The sequence below is a fragment of the Aspergillus lucknowensis genome (genome assembly GCF_044049455.1).
Source record: "Aspergillus lucknowensis strain CBS 449.75 chromosome Unknown BJX67scaffold_11, whole genome shotgun sequence".
In the NCBI taxonomy this organism is placed as follows: domain Eukaryota; kingdom Fungi; phylum Ascomycota; class Eurotiomycetes; order Eurotiales; family Aspergillaceae; genus Aspergillus; species Aspergillus lucknowensis.
This window is the reverse complement of record NW_027263555.1, coordinates 329,461-345,116: the sequence shown is the minus strand read 5'-3', so window position 1 is coordinate 345,116 and position 15,656 is coordinate 329,461. Positions and strand designations below refer to the sequence as shown.

Sequence of the window (15,656 nt, the reverse complement as noted above, 5' to 3'; positions counted from 1 at the left end):
CGTGGACGTCCTGCGGGCTTTCCCTTTTGGGTTCCCGACGATGGGGCTGAGCAGGATCAGTATGGACTCGTCGGCCCACCAGCGAGGGTCAGAAATATGACCAAGTCGGACAACAGGAGCAACGCCTCGTTGTTGTACTATGCATGTATAAACGCTGAATGCCAAATATTTACCTTATATGCCCTGACCAACGCCACCAATGCTAAATAATAAACAACAGCTCCTGCTATCGCGGCTTATGCTGCAACGCCACAATAAATGCCTCAGATTCTAGTTGCCTCATCTTAGCTCCGCTCCCCAGCCAGTGCGTTCCGTTGCAAAGACGTACCTCGCTGCGACTGAAAGTCAAACTGGAGCCACTTCTCCTTCTCCTTCCTCCACCCGGTGTCCGACCCCGCAGAGGAGAAAACGGAGCTGTGTGACGCGCGAGACTCGTGGGAGAGCGTGGTGCTCGTGCTCTCGACCGAGTTCCGTCTGGGCAGAATACCGTGGCCGTCGCGTTGGGCGCGAAGAAGCTGCAGTTTGACCTCGCGCTTGCCGACCTTTTGCGGAGGCGAGAATTCCGATACTAGATAGTAGAGTCCCCCGTTAGCTTGATAGACGTGCGGCGAGCTGGGCAATTTGGGTTGGGGGGAGGGGGGAGGGGGGGATATTACCCGGACAATCGTAAAACCCAGGCAGAGAGTTAGACGACCCTCGTCGGGAGGCAAAGTACAGGATGGAACATGTCCCAGTGATGGCATCTTCCACGACACGGACGGTTTCCTGGGAGCAGTGGTCGCCCATGCGACTGGAGTGGACGCGGGTTACGTCGCCGCAGAAGAGAACCTGGCGGCCGAGAAGTGTGCTCTGGAACATGTCGAAATCTACGTTTCGTTTCTAAGGTTAGTCATGTATCCTCCTGCGCGAAGTGGGGGGGAATACCGTTCTTATCCTGGCAGACGTATATCGGCGAGATATGCCATCTCTTCGCTGCTCCGTCGTGCTCGACCTTGACTCGGTGGGAGCCCATGAAGCGGATGCATAACGAGGTGCCAAATGACGACGAAGCGTAGGCGCTGTGCGGGACGTACGGGATCATCGAGCTTTCGGCGTGCTTAGACGGGCGATCGCGGTCCAGTGAATGCGTAACTTTTATTCCACTCTCGAGGTTGACGCCCTCAATGCATTGCGGCTCGTTCGTCTCGGAGTTCGAGTAGAACGCCATGTGGCATCGGACTGGGCTCCGGACGTAGCGGTTTGCGTGGTGTCGGTCTGGGAACAGCCTATACATCCGTCAGCTGGGGTTGTCGGACTCCTTGTCTCCTGCGAGAGAGACGTACACTTGCACAGGCTGCTTGGTGAGGGGGCGGGGGAGGATGCTGGACCGTCGGTCCCAGCTTGAAGCAATTGACGATGGCGATAGAGAGCCATCAAAATGAGATTCCGATGATGGCGTCCGGGCCATCGCCGTTGCTTGATCGTCCCCTATACGCCATCGGGGTGGCGAGAGGTGCCTCTGGTGCGGATCTGTTGGCGGTGATGAGCCTTTTGGAGAGCTCTGGCGCCAGGTCTCTGGGATCAAATGCATGTCTACAGGCTCTGGATGCACCTCAAGGGAGTGTACGAGCTGGAACTGCAGCCATTCCTGGAACTGGTCCCACTCCTCGGCTGCGCTGTTCAACACCTTGGTGGGCTTTCCCCAGTTGTTGCACGGGTCAGATTGCTGCTGGCCTGGGACTGTGGCATGCTCATATCCGACTTTGTCCAGTGCCTCCCGAATCTCTTCGCCGATTTGGCTGAGCAGATCTACGACGGGGGCAACGACCGTAGTGTCGCTGTTCACAGTATCGGCCGTACGTGTGCGCTTGAGCGGGCGTGGAGAAGGTGTGCCTTGTTTCCCATGAGCGTCCAGGCGCATAGCCAAGTATCCAAGCTTTTTTGTGATCTCGTGGATCCGATCCAGCGTCGCCTGGCTACTGTGGCTCGTATGGCTACTGGCCTGCGACACGACGTCGTGCTCGGGAATTGCCCCCAGGCCACCCCACGGGTCCAACAGGGAAGACAAATGCCGACCCTGCAGCCTCGCAAGATACTGTAAATCGAGAGCGTGGTCACCGGTAGACCCTTCGGGGAGGCATCGTCTTAGAATCGAGGAGACTTGCACGCTAATGGTTCTTCCACGACAAATATCAGCAGCCCGTCGACGACTGTGTAAAGTCAGGTCACTCACTTGATCGCCTTCAGCATCTCGAGATTATCCAGCCTCGCCTGTTCCGACGCCCGCGCCAGCTGTCTCGTCACGTCCCTGGTGTTCGCTGTGACCTTGAGTATCGCAATCTGGACATATCGCTCCAGGTTCCGCCGCAGCTGCTCCGCTTCGTTGCGCTCAAGCGGCCAAGACACCTTGTCCCAGACATTCAGAAGCTTATCCTGGAAACTCGGCCGTCGTCCCTTGACATCCTTTCCGAGCGACTCGTGCTTCTTGATGAAGCTGGCGCACCGCGCCAGCGTCAGCTCGTAGCCTTTGCCTAGGTCAAGTTCTTCCCCCGGGCAGGACGCGGTAACGCTATGCAGCCGTTCAAGCGCACTCTTGACAAGGTTGAATTCGGCTTGGAAGGCTGCGAACTCGGTCTTTGCTGATCTGGCCCCAGGCCCGACGCTCTCGTAGATCGCCCACACGGCGTTAGCCGCATGTACCAGGTCCCCGACGCTCCATCCGAAGCTCATCGCGGAATGGAAAGACAGAGAAGGACAGGATCAAGGCGCAGAAGCGCGGCCGCAGGGCTCTTATCGGGAGGTCTCACGGTGACGGTGTTCGGGGTGTTGGGACACGCAGCATCCGTGAGCAACTGCGTTTGGTCGGGGTTGACTGAAAGAACCAGAGAAAACAGAGCAGAACATCATAGGCCGAAGAGAAGGAAGCTCGACGTCTACGACATTTTGAAAGCAAGGGGCGATACGCTTATCGCCAGAGAAAACTGTCCAGACGACGAGTGAACCCGGAGGTCACACCCCGGTTGCCTCCATCCTTCAGACAGACATCCCGGAGTAATCACGCCTTTGCACGTTGCTCGAGGTCAAGCACAGCCCTCCGTGGCGCCTGGAGCGTCTTGAGCCCGGTCCAATGGGGCCACGACGATGCGCAACGTGGGCGAAGGAGACAGACGTGAATGGCTTGCCATTTAATTTCCGATGCCTCCTCTCCACTTCCACTGCTCTTGCCGTTGCTTTGGTTCTGAGGAGCCGCACAGATCTCGCCCGCCAACCATGTGGCTTCTTCAAGGAAAGGCTCATGCTCTGTCCTCTCGCTGGTTAGGGACATCTGAAATACAGATATTCTCCTCGGCGGCAGGGGCGCAAGGAACGAGCCTCCGTCACGAGCCGGTTTGTGACGACGGGGCGCACCCAGCCTCGTGTCGGGCAAGGATCGCGCCGCTTGATCGACCTTTGTGAGCGAAATCGCCGTTCTTCCTCAGGATATTATTTCATGCTCCTGAAGTGCTCTGGATCCTGCGGAAAACTGCCCAGCGTCCATGAGCGACAGATATGTCGATCCTGCCCTTTGTGACCCTCCATCTCAACCCGTGGAGGAATTATGAAGACTTTCGACACCATACTGTAAGCGCAGGGCCTGTTGATCTCGACCGGGTATCGCTAAAACCGAACAGCTTGCACAGCGCCATGAGTATGTCCTCGGCCGACTGGAGAATGCGCGACGACGGGAGTGGCTCTGGGTCGTGATTGTCGCTGGGATTGGGTTTTTCACAGATGCCTACGCCGTAAGCGTTCCTTCCTGGTAGTATATAATGTGCCGCTGACAAGCCAGATCTTCTCGGTCAACATGGTCAACCCCATGCTCGGGATCGTGTACTGGGGAGGTCCAGATAATATGCCAGACAGCTACGGGGTAGCACTGAGCATTGCGACGCTTGGCGGTGCCCTGGTCGGACAGGTCATCTTTGGCGTCGCAGCCGATCTCTGGGGCCGACGCAAGATGTATGGATTGGAGCTGGTGGTTCTAATCTTCACCACGCTGGGCGTCGCGCTGGCCTCGAGCGGAGCGCAGTCGTCGATGTCTGTGATCGGTCTCCTCATCTTCTGGCGCTTCTTCATGGGCCTGGGCCTGGGTGGTGACTATCCCTTGTCGGCCGTCATTTGCTCAGAGTATTATCGCCCACTGCGCGCACTGCCTTCTTGTTTCTCCCGTGCTGATATACCTACCTAGGTTTGCCCCTACACGCATTCGAGGCCGGATGCTCGCCGCTGTCTTCCTCTGCCAGTCGCTTGGCCAACTGGCGGCTAACCTCGTGGCTCTTATCGCTGTCGCTGGCTTTCGTCATCGACTCCTTGCGGACACGGCGAGCTCTGTCTGTACGGGTCTCTGCATCCGCGACGTGGACTCCATCTGGCGTCTCATCGTCGGTCTCGGCGCCGTCCCAGCGTTTATCGCGCTCTGGTTCCGATTAACGATCATCGAGTCGCCACGGTATACGGCAGACGTCACGCATAACAGCCTGCAGGCGGCGGCAGATGTGTCCTACTTCTTCCAGTCGGAACAAGCAGCGCCTGCGCCCGAGATGAGCCAGATCGGCGATGATGTCGGCATCTCGCCAGCCCAGACACGGTCCGGTTCGTCTGCATCCATAAACTCCAGCGACTCCTCTCTTTCAGAACAAAGGCCCCCTCCTGTGGAATTGGGCAGTTTCTGGAACGCCTTCAAGTTGTTTGTGGCAAGACCGCAGGCATCTCGCCTTCTTTTCGCAACCTGTTTCTGCTGGTTCTGTCTGGATCTTCCCTTTTACGGACTGGGCCTGATCAGCCCACGCGTCATCAACACGATCTGGTACGGAAACGAGATACCGGAAAAGAGCGTCTTTGATTACCTGCTTCAGAACTCCTATCAGAGCATGGTTGTTGTGTCCTCCGGTGCTGTGGTTGGGAACCTGCTGGCCATCTTCACTATCGACCGTCTTGGTAGACGCAACATCCAGCTCAACGGATTCTTCTGGCTTTTTATCCTTAATGTAGTGATCGGAGCTGCCTTTCGGCCGCTCTCGCAGCAGAGCGATTCCTCCGCGTTGGTTGTCTTGTATATTTTGTCGCAAATCTTCTTTAACTTTGGTATGGCCCTCTTCACTCGGGCTCGGGCTTAGGGTTGCTAACGGATTTCCAGGCCCAAACACAACAACATACATTGTATGCCACTCAGCTCTCTAGGGTTCACCAATAACTGACATCTCTGTAGATGCCCGCAGAATTCTTCCCGACCCGGTTCCGCTGCACATGCCACGGGCTCGCAGCAGCCTCAGGCAAGCTCGGCTCAGTTATCGCACAGTGCTTCCTCGCCTACGTCGACTTTGGAAGGGGATCAAACCACAAAGGCATTCCCGTTCCAAATTGGCTGGGCTACGGGCTTCTTTGGTATGTCCTCTCGCAGTCAAGTTGCCGCGAGCACAATGGAAATCTCTGACAAGAAATCGCAACAGCCTGTCCGCCTTCATGCTCCTCGGTCTTCTCATGACATACTTCTTCATCCCGGATATTAAGGATCCTGAGGGTAAGATCAAGTCCCTTGAGCGGTTGAGTGAGGAACTGTTTTCTTCGGACTCGGGGACTGCCGCTGTCGATCCTGCCAGGGAGGCATAGACTACGCTGGGAGAAATACCGGCGGATGGGAAAGAGTTCGTCAACGTCACAGCGGGCATCAAAAATAGCCTACTCTTGTTGCATTGTTGCATAGATAAAGCCGAAACACCCAATGGTACCCCGTAATATCTTTACCTTCCGCAGCCTGCAAGGTGGTTGGATGATACCCTTCACACACTGCCGGCTTTTCTCCTGATTTTCTTGTTGGAAGCGAACAACACCGAGATTTCCTGTATGTCGGCCAGCAGCGAGCTTCATTATCAACCATCTTTAGTATGGCTCCTTTCTCTGATGGCTAGACCTCCGACATTTTCGCGTCTGACATTGGAGCATGTTTTCTCTCTGATTCTTTACGATTCTCCCCTTAGAGTGCTGCTTTGTCCGGTCTCTGGGCCGCGCGCCCGCCCCCCCGGTGTGAAGACAAAGAGCCTTTATTGCGCAGTATTCGTCTCATCCTCCACCAACTCCCACGCTCATAAGAAGCCTCACGTCCTCCCGAGACTGCTGAGGCTTATCGGAAGGGAGGGCCTCAGAATACGAACGACAACAGCCCAGTGCGTCTTCTCCCCCGAAATCAACTTCATGTGCTAATGCTCGGTCGCAGATATGGCAGAACCCCGACGACGCAGCGCACGTATACGCAACCAAAAGCAGGCACAGGACTCAAAGACTGCAAACAACGAGCCAGGGACAAACGGGAGAAAAGGTGTACGTTGTGACTCTCACCGTCCTCCGCGGAGTATAAAGTTTCTCACCTTGCTGTAGCATGCGCAACAACCTTCCCCTACTCATAGTCGAAAGCGGGCAGCGGAAGGATCAGTTCAACATTCACGAAAGCACCGCAATACTGCCCACCCTCCTGATCCGGTCCTCACTGACCCGAAGGCCGTTAAGCCTGAGGTGCGCTGGTCTCTTATTCTCTCCCTGATACCTGTTTCACTTGCTCTCACTGACGTTGAGGCAGCAGAAAACCCGAAAAGGATACGCTATTCAACACTGGGTTGAAGAGGGTGTTTGGCCTGTAGCCCTAGCACAACCGACGGCCATGGATCAGGTAGACGCGAACCGTCGTGCCAGGGAGAAGTCAACCACCCCAACACACACGCCATACAATTCCAAAACCACAGGAAACAAGACTCATGGGTATAGTGACTCACGATGTTGGGTGCACCTTCGCGCCTGTGGGGTCTTCTTGTCCACTCATGACGATGAACCGTTGCCCGACGACGTGATGCTGTCTCAACGGCTCCTGGACGACATATTTGAAACCCCGCGCGATACCGCATTTGATGATCATACCTTTCGGTACACCTGCAAGAGGCTGGCTATGAGGAACGAAACTGCGGTTATGCAGATTATCCATCGCTTGATTGTCCCGTCTGCCGAAATCGCCGCTCACCGTCGTCAGCTTACCTTCGAGCATCTTGTTGAAAGCATCAATGAACGCTGGACAGGTTCGAACTCCCTGGTCCGGCCTTCATTACAGCTGCCTAACCGCAAGGGCCGGAGATATCGGCTCCCCACGCCACAACCGGACTACGCGGTTGGTTTTAGCGAGAGCGCCTTCACCACGGCGCAGATCCGGAAACTTCAACCCCATATTGGGGAACGCGAAGATACATCCCATTTTAAGGGAACGTCCGACATGCTCTTCCCATTCTTAGTGGCTGAAGCAAAAGCGTCCATCGGATCCCTGGAGTCAGCAGACCGGGCAAACGCCCATAGTAGCGCCATTGCTATGAGGGGCATTGTTGAACTATTCCGGCTCGTGAACCGAGAAAAAGAACTCCATCGAAAGATCCTTGCCTTCTCGATCTCCCACGACCACCGGTTCGTGACTATAGAGGCTCACTATCCTGTTATACTTGCCGACAAGGTAGAGTATTACCGCTATACAATCGACGAGTTCGGCATCATGCCAAGGAATGGCGAAAAGCGCTGGACAGCGTACAACTTCGTAATGGGAATCTACAATACCTGGGTGCCAGCTCATTTTAAGCTTCTGTCTTCCGCCGTCGACGACCTCCCAGAGATAGACTTCGATACGATATCGTCGCCGCCTACACCCCAACACCAGACGGCAAGCGCAACCTCCCCAGCCGATAGAGCTTCATCCGAGCCCGAGGGGTCGGCAAGCTCGTCGTCCGAAAATCAGCCACCTCGGAAACTCAGAGGGCGGAAGGAGCCTCAGGGGAAACGCAAGCGTTAAGTTTGTCTAGCGTGCTGCGCTGTTCCTTTCCAACCCGGCTTTTTTTTAAAACTTTTGATAGAAATGGATTTTGCAATCCCAGATGCAGGTGTGTGCCAGAGTTTAATACTAAATTTCACCCCGTTCTAGCTGTTCATTGGCCTCTTTCCGTAGTAATAGAGGGTCGTCCAAACTCTGCTCTCCCTACGGAGCACTCCCCTTGGTCTGCGCCATGATCTTTCCATTCAGGTTCCTCATCATTGCGTACGGGGTCAAACTGAGGACCGCTGAGCTTTTCATGTTATTGACCAGGGTCACGAACTAGATACTAAAGGTTGACTGCGCTGTTAGTTATTAGACTTTAGGTTCAGAAATGTCAACAAGTAACATCACTTCTAGCGCGAGTATAATAGAGACTAATTGCTTGTCTCACGACCGGGACAGAGTCCTCGCTATTAGATCAGATCAGATTAGATAAGATAATCCCACCTTTCTCTCCAGCTTTCCCCACCAACTCCTCCCCTTCGAGTAGCCATGCCCCTGATCATCTAGAATGTCGATCATAGCCTCCAGGGGATGCGTGTACTGTATCTCTTTTGCCACGCTGCTCGGTGTCTCTGGTAAACAACGGGCGTGAACTTCTCCCAAGGCTCTTGACTAAGGAGAATATAGTAGAGAACAAAGCAAAAAAGAACAGAGCGAAAAAAAAGCCAAAGCCACCAAGAATTTTGAAAGACGGGCTCGAAGGCCGTCTTGTCCCTTTTGTCAGCTGAGGAACTAGATGTACACTATCGCTCAGGGCTCTTCCAAGAGGAACAGTGGAGATCTTTCTTCACAATCCTGGATATGTGTCCGTGGTACGGGGAAGGGTGCTGGAAGGGCCGACTTGATCACACGATGTCTACTCACCGAGCCCTTGGAAGTTTCTCGTAGGATACTTAAGTCGGATTTGAAGGTCTCCGTGTTACTAGTCTAATTCGCAGAATCTCGTTGCGGCACGGACTAGCCCATTGAGACGAGAATGATTCACAAGGCAGCCTTTCATTGTTGCCGATAAAAAATCATTATGAAACACAATGTCCGGGAAACCAGTTTGCATCAAATGGAGTCAAGCAACGCTCGAATACGCAGGAAGGAGTAAGGTTCTTACCTGAATCCTGGGATCCGCAGTTCACTATCCTCGGTGGTGAAGGACTATGGAGTGAGTCTCGGAGTTTATTTTCATTCATCCTCCCTAAGCCGTGATTTCTCTGGCGCCTTTCTTCCTGGCCTCACCAGGAAAGGGGGGGCTGGACCAAAAGAGTGGCGTCTTTCGTACGGCTGAGTGCTTTCTAGCTGACAGCGCTCTAGGGTCCGGAAGACTGGCTGCGTTTGTGAATTTTGCCCGTCGCAGTTACGGCATGACCGGGGAAGAAGAACGTCGGGGAAACCGGGCCCGTTTGAGTGACGAACTTGTCCATGCGTTCGGTTATTCCGGGATGATCAGCGCACCATGGCAGACTCGGACCGTTTCCCCCGGTGCGCATTCATGTGGAGATGAGTACCCCTGCTTGGGCATTGCGGAGAAAGGGACAGTCATGTCCGATACACTCGAGGTGTCAGATTGACAAGTCCCTGACACGCAGAGAAATGATCTTCATGTTACCAGGGGTACTTAAACGCGGGGTGTGTCCCGTGGATGGCAGGAAGAGGCCAAGTCGAGAAGTCAGTCGATTCAGCTTCGTCGGAAGTCATCATGCATGTCAACGCATTGCAAGCTTTCTCTCTCGCATTGCTCTCTGCGAGTGTCTCCTGCCTGCCATCCGAGCCCTCCGACCCATCCCTAGAGCGGCGTGCAACCACCGAGATTCCAACCGACTCTTTCAACTCATTCGATACATACTGGAACTACCTGTACCCCTGGGGCGACACGCACAATGGCGGAGCTCGGATGGATTCCGACCATGTCACCGTGACCGACGGCGTCCTCACCCTAACGGCGGAGCCCGTCTCCGGCGAGCCCGACCCCATCCACTACCTGTCCGGCGCAATCCATGCCAAAGCGACATTCACCGTGGAGGCCGGCGGTGGATACGACCTGAGCGCCGAATTCATCGCGCCCGTAGCCACGGGGACATGGCCGGCGTTCTGGCTCAACGCCGCGAGCGGATGGCCCCCCGAGATCGATGTGGCCGAGTGGAAGGGCTCTGGGTTGATCTCGTTCAACACGTTCAATACCTCTGACGAGGTGACGGCGCTCGATGTCGACTATCCCAACCCGGAGGACTGGCATTCCGTGAAGGCTGAGATCCGCGATGAGAATGGGTCCGATGTCAGCGTGAATTTCTATCTGGATGGGGTGCTTGTGAAGACGCAGTATGCGAGGGGATATATTGGGCAGGGACTGCGACTGTAGGCGACAGCCTTAACCAAGGTCGTTTGTGGAGCTGACGGAGACTGCAGGATTGTCAATTACCAAACAGAAGGCTCTTCAGGTTCTCCAGGGCCAACTACAGGTTTGTTTCCTGGGTAGTTGCTTGGTCCTCTACCTACTAACATCTGGATTGCAGAAACTACCTTCCAGGTCCGGAATGTCGAAGTCGTCAGTCAAAACAGTTAAAGTGGCAGACAGTTCGGCTGACGGATTCTATTGTTGAATCGAGTTACTCTCACCGACAGGATGCTGAAGCCCGCATAGGGCATGGATACATTTGAAATAGCATGGATCACACAGCTTCCCTCATTGTGCCCAGCCCTGGCAGGTGGGAATGCATCTGTGCCTCGCCTTACCATTGCAGGAGATTCAATCTATCAAGCCCCATTGCTTGGATCCATAATCAGATCAAAGATCAGATCACAATTTTTCCTCGTAGCCCAAGGATCAACGGCCGTCACGAAGCCCCTCTCTGTAATGTTCGCCGTGCTGAACCCTTTTCCATAAACCGGCCAATCCTCAACTCCACCGCCAGACGCACAGTTCTGTCCGCGGATGAAATCCAGAGTCTTCGATTGGAACTCGCGCGCCAATGCCTCGATCGCCATGGTTGTTTGGTCCTGGGATCTGTAGAATAGATCTATACCCCGTTAGCCCTGTCCCAGTGTACACGGATAAATACACCTACAATTCAAATCCAACCCGTGCGTTGCAGGTGGGACCGAAAACACATATCTGTGACCCCTGTCTGCATATGCCCTCGCTGCTGCCTGGGCGTTGCACGCAAAGACAGCATCAGTCGTCCAGTCAACCGCCACAGCCTGTATTTCGGAGTCCGGGTACGGATACAGGTCCCGGATCCGCTGGACAGTACGATCTGTGGCCCCAGGGAGCAGGCGCCTGACCAGCGTGGCGAACTCAGCCGCCGTGCTAACGTCTGGCGTTGTCTGCAGCCCTTCGGCGGCCATGTTACCAGAGATCACAGATCTGACTTGTTTATTGAAGCGACCTTCCTCGAACAAAGCTGTCATGGCATCAGGGATAAAATGACCGTCCGGGAACGGCCCTAGCCCAATACCCGGTCCGAATGACGCCCCGCCAGATTCTCCTGGGACCTCGGTGAGAAGGTATTTATTAGCTTCCACGAGAGTTGAAGGGGACGCATTGCGTAGACATTCGAGGGAGGTGCAGTTCGCCGCTTTGAGGACTTGGTTGAAAACATCTCTGCGACGTGTCGTGACGTTGCGACGAGGGAGCATGGCCGGGGAGGATAAGAATGCCTGAGATGTAAGCATGGTATACCCTCCATGGGTTTCTTGAAGGTTTTGAAGTTACCTTTTGGAAGGGAAGCTCCAGGCCCTCTGCGACCAGCATCAACGCAATCATGTTGCCCCCCGCGCTCTCTCCCATGACGGTGATGTTGTCTGGATCCCCCCCAAAGCGAGATATGTACTTCTGCGTCCATTCCACTGCCGCAATGGCGTCATGGAGCCCAACATTGGCGTCCATATCCTCATCTTCGGCTGAAGTCCACCCATAGAGGCCCATTCTATCGTAGTCAGCAAACCAACCGAAGTAAGAGTCAAGTGCGCATCTTACCTATAATTACTCGCCACATAGATAAACTGATCCTCCGGGCTCCTTATATGATCCATCAAGGGCATCCCATCCCACATCAAGTCTTTGCTCCCAAACGCATAAGCTGACCCGTATATCCAGTGCACCACAGGGACCCGATCAATCCCCGGCCGCACCCCCTCGGGAACATAGACATTAAGGAAGAGACAATCCTCCTGTCCCCAGGTCGATCCATTAAGGCCAGGAAAGGGAATTCCCGCAGGCGCCGAGCTCACGCAGTCCGATTTGTAGAGCCGATCCCGCCCATCCTGTATGCCAGCCTCATGCGGTGGCGGGGTGCGTGGCTTTCGGAACCGGAGGTTGCCCGTGGGGGGATAGGCAAACCTGATGTTGTTATAAAGGGCGACTCGAGTCCCTGAAGCTGTTGAGTTCACATATGTTGGCGCGTGGATTGCGTAGTCGAGGTCGATGGGAGTGGGAGTGAATGCCAGCGCGCTGGAGTAGAAATGCACTGAGAGAAGGGAAAAGACTGCGAGGAAATAGGAGATAGATGCCATTGTCAAGTTTCGCGATGGTCTCTGAGGCTGTTTTTCCATTCTGATAGCATGCGATCCTCGGGTATTTATCCCTCGATGATGGCTTGGCCATCTAGCCACACAAGGCAGGGCTCGTGTGCTCGTATCCACGGTCCTTGACCCACTTGGGCAATGCCATCCACCTCGGAACCAATGCTTAACTTCCAATGTCTGCGCCTCCGGGACACGACGGCGGTCGGGTTTACGTGGTGGACCAGGAGAAGCATCTCAGCGTATCAGCATTTCCCGTCGTGGTCAAAGGTCCAGGATACACGGCTGATGCGGACTTTCCGCAAAGAAACATGGGTGCCTGGCGCCCGTGGGAGGATCGGAAACAGCGAGTGGGTTCCCGATGTAGGGTCACAAAACCTGTCTGGCGTTCCAAATGTATCGTGTTGAAATGATTGAGGCTGCTTGCAGAGTATAGTTCCTCACATGGGCCACGGGCAATCTTTGAATTCCCCGCCCCAAAGTCGAGAATCGGTTTCGCAGGGATGGCCACTCTCACAGCATCCGCCACTCCCTTCAGGAGGCGGGCAAGGCATACGCATTTGAGTCTCCATGCGGCGAAATGTACGGCATCTTGTTCTCCAACTCTGCGATGCGTCTGCTCGCCAGGCAAAGTCAGCGGGTCGAATTGAGATGGAAGCCATTTTAAATAATTCATCCGATAAAATCTGCGACTCTGTTCTTACCCTTGCGCAAACAGTTCTTGGGGGTATGTGTACCCAGATTCTCGCCTCCGTCATCCAGCCGCAAGAGGCAGGGTCGTGTTTCTTCGTACTCGGTATCGCCTTGGCCGAAGTCGCTCCCCGTCCCCGACTGGACCCACCTGGGCAGCTCCATCCAGGCGAATGAAGGGACGTTTCTTCAGCAGTACCTCAATCTCGGAACCGTCAACAGGCGAGCTGGGGAGCGAGAAACCAGACTGGAGCCCGGAGATGAGCAATGAGAGCCGCCCCAAGTTGAGTAGAACTGATTATCAAACGTTTGGATTTCTTAGGACGAGGAGTTACCCTATCTCTATGGCCGACCATGCCATGGACTCCTCTTCTTCTGTTCCTCAGCATCCAACCCTTCCGAGCAAAATGCCGTCTGCGCGAACCACGCCTCGTCAGCAAAATCTAGAGCCCTGCCCAGATTACGAACCGTGCGCACATAGACATGGCACGGCCCCAACCCATTTTCGCGTTTAGTAACAAACTCCTCGACCCGCGTGTCACAGAACTTGCAGGACAGAAGAGGCAGCACACTCTTCGGCGCAGTGTCCTCCTCGACAGAATGCCAATCATAACAATCCCCTTCTGGATTACACACGGCACCGTACATAAGCGACGTGAATCGATAGAGGGTCCGATGCGGGCAGATAGGCACCGGATGTCGGGCAAGTTGCCCATACAGTGGCGTCCAGCTGTAATTGTAGTCCTCCGCCTTGTGCCAGTACGAAGTGACATCTACCTCAGTGACAACCGACAGATATCCATCGGAATCAAGAACCGCGCTGAACTGTCTGTCAACTCGCTGGCCGTCTTTACAGTCGCAGGCATAACAGGAGGAATCCAATGGATCGCATAACGCGGACGTGAACGCCGAACCGTGGGTATAGTTTTCCTCGAATCGTTCCATTTTGTTCTGAGAGAGCTTCTTATAAACAGGCGAATCGAGTCGCAACCGGTTCGTCCTGCCGCCGTCCGGGTGATTTGACCACCTCTCCGCGTAGCACTCATGCAGCGGCATGGTCCGCGTTGTATCTTCAGGGATGTCGAGTCTGGGCTGTTCCGTCTCGGGGTCGAGCATCATGCTCCTGACGAGCTTAGCTTTTGTGCGGAACGTCATCCGAAAGCAAGGGCAGAAGTCAACAACTCCCACTAGAGGCCCGAAGATGCATGTCCGAGAATCTGCCTGCACGCTTAGTTGCGATGTTTCAAATTCACGCACAGGATGGAGGACGAAACAGCCAGCGCAGCAGCGCCAGCGATGGTCTTCAATTCTTTCGAGCAGGCTCCACCACTTCGACTTTAACACAGTGGCACTTGACGGTATGAATTTGCCCGGGCTCCAGTTAGCAGGGCAATGAAGAGCTTTGGCCCGGCGCACCCGTCTGGTGCCGCCGAAGAGTTGCCAGAACCTCTTGCACGTCAGCGCCAGGCAGAGAATGGAGATGAGATTTATCTCATTTTCCCTGCGCCTGTTCTCGGCCCGCTCCTCGGCTTTGGGGTCACAGGCGCTATCTCGTTTTTCCTCGTCTCTGTAGGGCTCATCCTCTTGGTCATCGTCCTCGTCCCCGTTAGGTTCAGAGTCGCTATCATCCTCATCGTCTTCGTCCTCACCATCCGCATCCTCTTCTCGATTCTCACTGTCGCCTGCGTTATCGTCGTCGTCGTCGTCGTCTTGGCTCCTCACACTACCACCGTCGTCTTCTTTCTTTTCGTCACTTTCCACAAGCAGCCTCTCAATGATAATCAGAATCTCATCGGGTAGGCGTACAATGCCACATGGAGTGGAACCGGTGGTGCCGCTCTGCGAAGAACAGGAGCCATCACTGCTGGTCGCCATAGCCTCGGAAACAGGGGTATGAGCTACGGAAGTGCAAGCTAGGGTGGGAATCGAGATCGATGAAAGAGGATGAAGGTGATGTGATTCCTAACTTCGGTCTCCTGAGGGATATTTATACCCGCGAGAAGGCGGTGGGATTTGGGATTTGTTCCACCTTGACTGGATGAGGGAAAAGCCAGCGAGATGGATACGAGGATTGCAGAAGTAGCGGAGGAATGTCTCTCTCATTGTGACAACGCATCGAAACTACCAGAAGTGATGAGTTCAGCCTGGAAAATCGGAGCATTTTGATATGGATGAGCCCTGGCTGGTCCTAGCAGACTCTTTACGATATTTTGCAGAGAGCTTCAACAGCTTCAACCATGCTCTCCTGCCTGTCCAGTCTCTGGATCAGCATTGTGGGTATTGATTGTGCCTCGTGTCCCCGCTTCCTCTCACCACGATACTAAACCTCTTTCACTCCTGCTTCTGCTTGGCATTCTAAATTTGTTCTTTAAACGGCTGGAAAAATGAACTGCAAGTTATCAGAATTTACAGATTGAAGACAGAATGTGAAGCCGAGGGCATTACCCGATTAGGACATTATTGTTCAACCAAGTGGGTCAGTTTTGTGGATTCGGTCGTTCCTGCTGCAAGAACCAGGGCCAAATCCCTTCGACGTCTCATCAACGCAGGCGGCGCGAATTTGGTAAGATCCGGCCAAGCGAGCTATTTTCAT

The 15,656-nt window shown here is 54.5% G+C and overlaps 7 protein-coding genes across 7 annotated transcripts; 3 read left to right on the top strand and 4 right to left on the bottom strand.

Annotated features, from left to right (window-relative positions):
• Window positions 1-226: 226 nt before the first annotated feature.
• On the bottom strand, window positions 227-2,709 carry BJX67DRAFT_379532 (uncharacterized protein; the record flags this gene model as incomplete). The annotated part of the gene is made up of 6 exons (XM_071032593.1): window positions 227-270; window positions 329-568; window positions 657-866; window positions 925-1,265; window positions 1,323-2,156; window positions 2,213-2,709. The coding sequence occupies 6 exons, from the start codon at window positions 2,707-2,709 to the stop codon at window positions 227-229; spliced, it is 2,166 nt and encodes a 721-aa protein (XP_070888033.1).
• An 819-nt stretch (window positions 2,710-3,528) lies between these two features.
• Window positions 3,529-5,628, top strand: BJX67DRAFT_379531 (major facilitator superfamily domain-containing protein; the record flags this gene model as incomplete). Its single annotated transcript, XM_071032592.1, has 7 exons — window positions 3,529-3,600; window positions 3,651-3,761; window positions 3,809-4,146; window positions 4,208-5,103; window positions 5,156-5,178; window positions 5,228-5,403; window positions 5,469-5,628. 7 exons carry the CDS (start codon window positions 3,529-3,531, stop codon window positions 5,626-5,628), a joined length of 1,776 nt encoding a protein of 591 aa, XP_070888032.1.
• Window positions 5,629-6,066: 438 nt separating this feature from the next.
• Window positions 6,067-8,207, top strand: BJX67DRAFT_348665 (uncharacterized protein). The gene is made up of 4 exons (XM_071028677.1): window positions 6,067-6,182; window positions 6,233-6,336; window positions 6,394-6,528; window positions 6,596-8,207. Exons 2-4 carry the CDS (start codon window positions 6,235-6,237, stop codon window positions 7,835-7,837), a joined length of 1,479 nt encoding a protein of 492 aa, XP_070888031.1. The 5' UTR covers window positions 6,067-6,182; window positions 6,233-6,234; the 3' UTR covers window positions 7,838-8,207.
• A 1,137-nt stretch (window positions 8,208-9,344) lies between these two features.
• Window positions 9,345-10,873, top strand: BJX67DRAFT_387135 (glycoside hydrolase family 16 protein). The gene is made up of 3 exons (XM_071034186.1): window positions 9,345-10,207; window positions 10,259-10,311; window positions 10,366-10,873. The coding sequence occupies exons 1-3, from the start codon at window positions 9,495-9,497 to the stop codon at window positions 10,413-10,415; spliced, it is 816 nt and encodes a 271-aa protein (XP_070888030.1). The 5' UTR covers window positions 9,345-9,494; the 3' UTR covers window positions 10,416-10,873.
• On the bottom strand, window positions 10,607-12,364 carry BJX67DRAFT_379528 (Alpha/Beta hydrolase protein; the record flags this gene model as incomplete). The annotated part of the gene is made up of 4 exons (XM_071032591.1): window positions 10,607-10,869; window positions 10,918-11,509; window positions 11,565-11,778; window positions 11,829-12,364. 4 exons carry the CDS (start codon window positions 12,362-12,364, stop codon window positions 10,607-10,609), a joined length of 1,605 nt encoding a protein of 534 aa, XP_070888029.1.
• A 73-nt stretch (window positions 12,365-12,437) lies between these two features.
• On the bottom strand, window positions 12,438-13,227 carry BJX67DRAFT_31861 (uncharacterized protein). Its single transcript, XM_071027283.1, has one exon. The coding sequence runs from the start codon at window positions 13,047-13,049 to the stop codon at window positions 12,585-12,587; it is 465 nt and encodes a 154-aa protein (XP_070888028.1). The 5' UTR covers window positions 13,050-13,227; the 3' UTR covers window positions 12,438-12,584.
• Window positions 13,228-15,346, bottom strand: BJX67DRAFT_31837 (uncharacterized protein). The gene has a single exon (XM_071027277.1). It carries the CDS (start codon window positions 14,936-14,938, stop codon window positions 13,406-13,408), a length of 1,533 nt encoding a protein of 510 aa, XP_070888027.1. The 5' UTR covers window positions 14,939-15,346; the 3' UTR covers window positions 13,228-13,405.
• Between the last annotated feature and the right edge of the window lie 310 nt (window positions 15,347-15,656).

Coding starts and splice junctions, on each gene's coding strand:
- BJX67DRAFT_348665 (XM_071028677.1), top strand. CDS start 6,235: ATGGCAGAACCCCGACGACGCAGCGCACGTATACGCAACCAAAAGCAG. Junction 6,337..6,393: donor GGACAAACGGGAGAAAAGGT/GTACGTTGTGAC, acceptor ACCTTGCTGTAG/CATGCGCAACAACCTTCCCC. Junction 6,529..6,595: donor CGAAGGCCGTTAAGCCTGAG/GTGCGCTGGTCT, acceptor TTGAGGCAGCAG/AAAACCCGAAAAGGATACGC.
- BJX67DRAFT_387135 (XM_071034186.1), top strand. CDS start 9,495: ATGGCAGGAAGAGGCCAAGTCGAGAAGTCAGTCGATTCAGCTTCGTCG. Junction 10,208..10,258: donor ATTGGGCAGGGACTGCGACT/GTAGGCGACAGC, acceptor CGGAGACTGCAG/GATTGTCAATTACCAAACAG. Junction 10,312..10,365: donor TTCTCCAGGGCCAACTACAG/GTTTGTTTCCTG, acceptor TCTGGATTGCAG/AAACTACCTTCCAGGTCCGG.
- BJX67DRAFT_31861 (XM_071027283.1), bottom strand. CDS start 13,049: ATGAATTATTTAAAATGGCTTCCATCTCAATTCGACCCGCTGACTTTG.
- BJX67DRAFT_31837 (XM_071027277.1), bottom strand. CDS start 14,938: ATGGCGACCAGCAGTGATGGCTCCTGTTCTTCGCAGAGCGGCACCACC.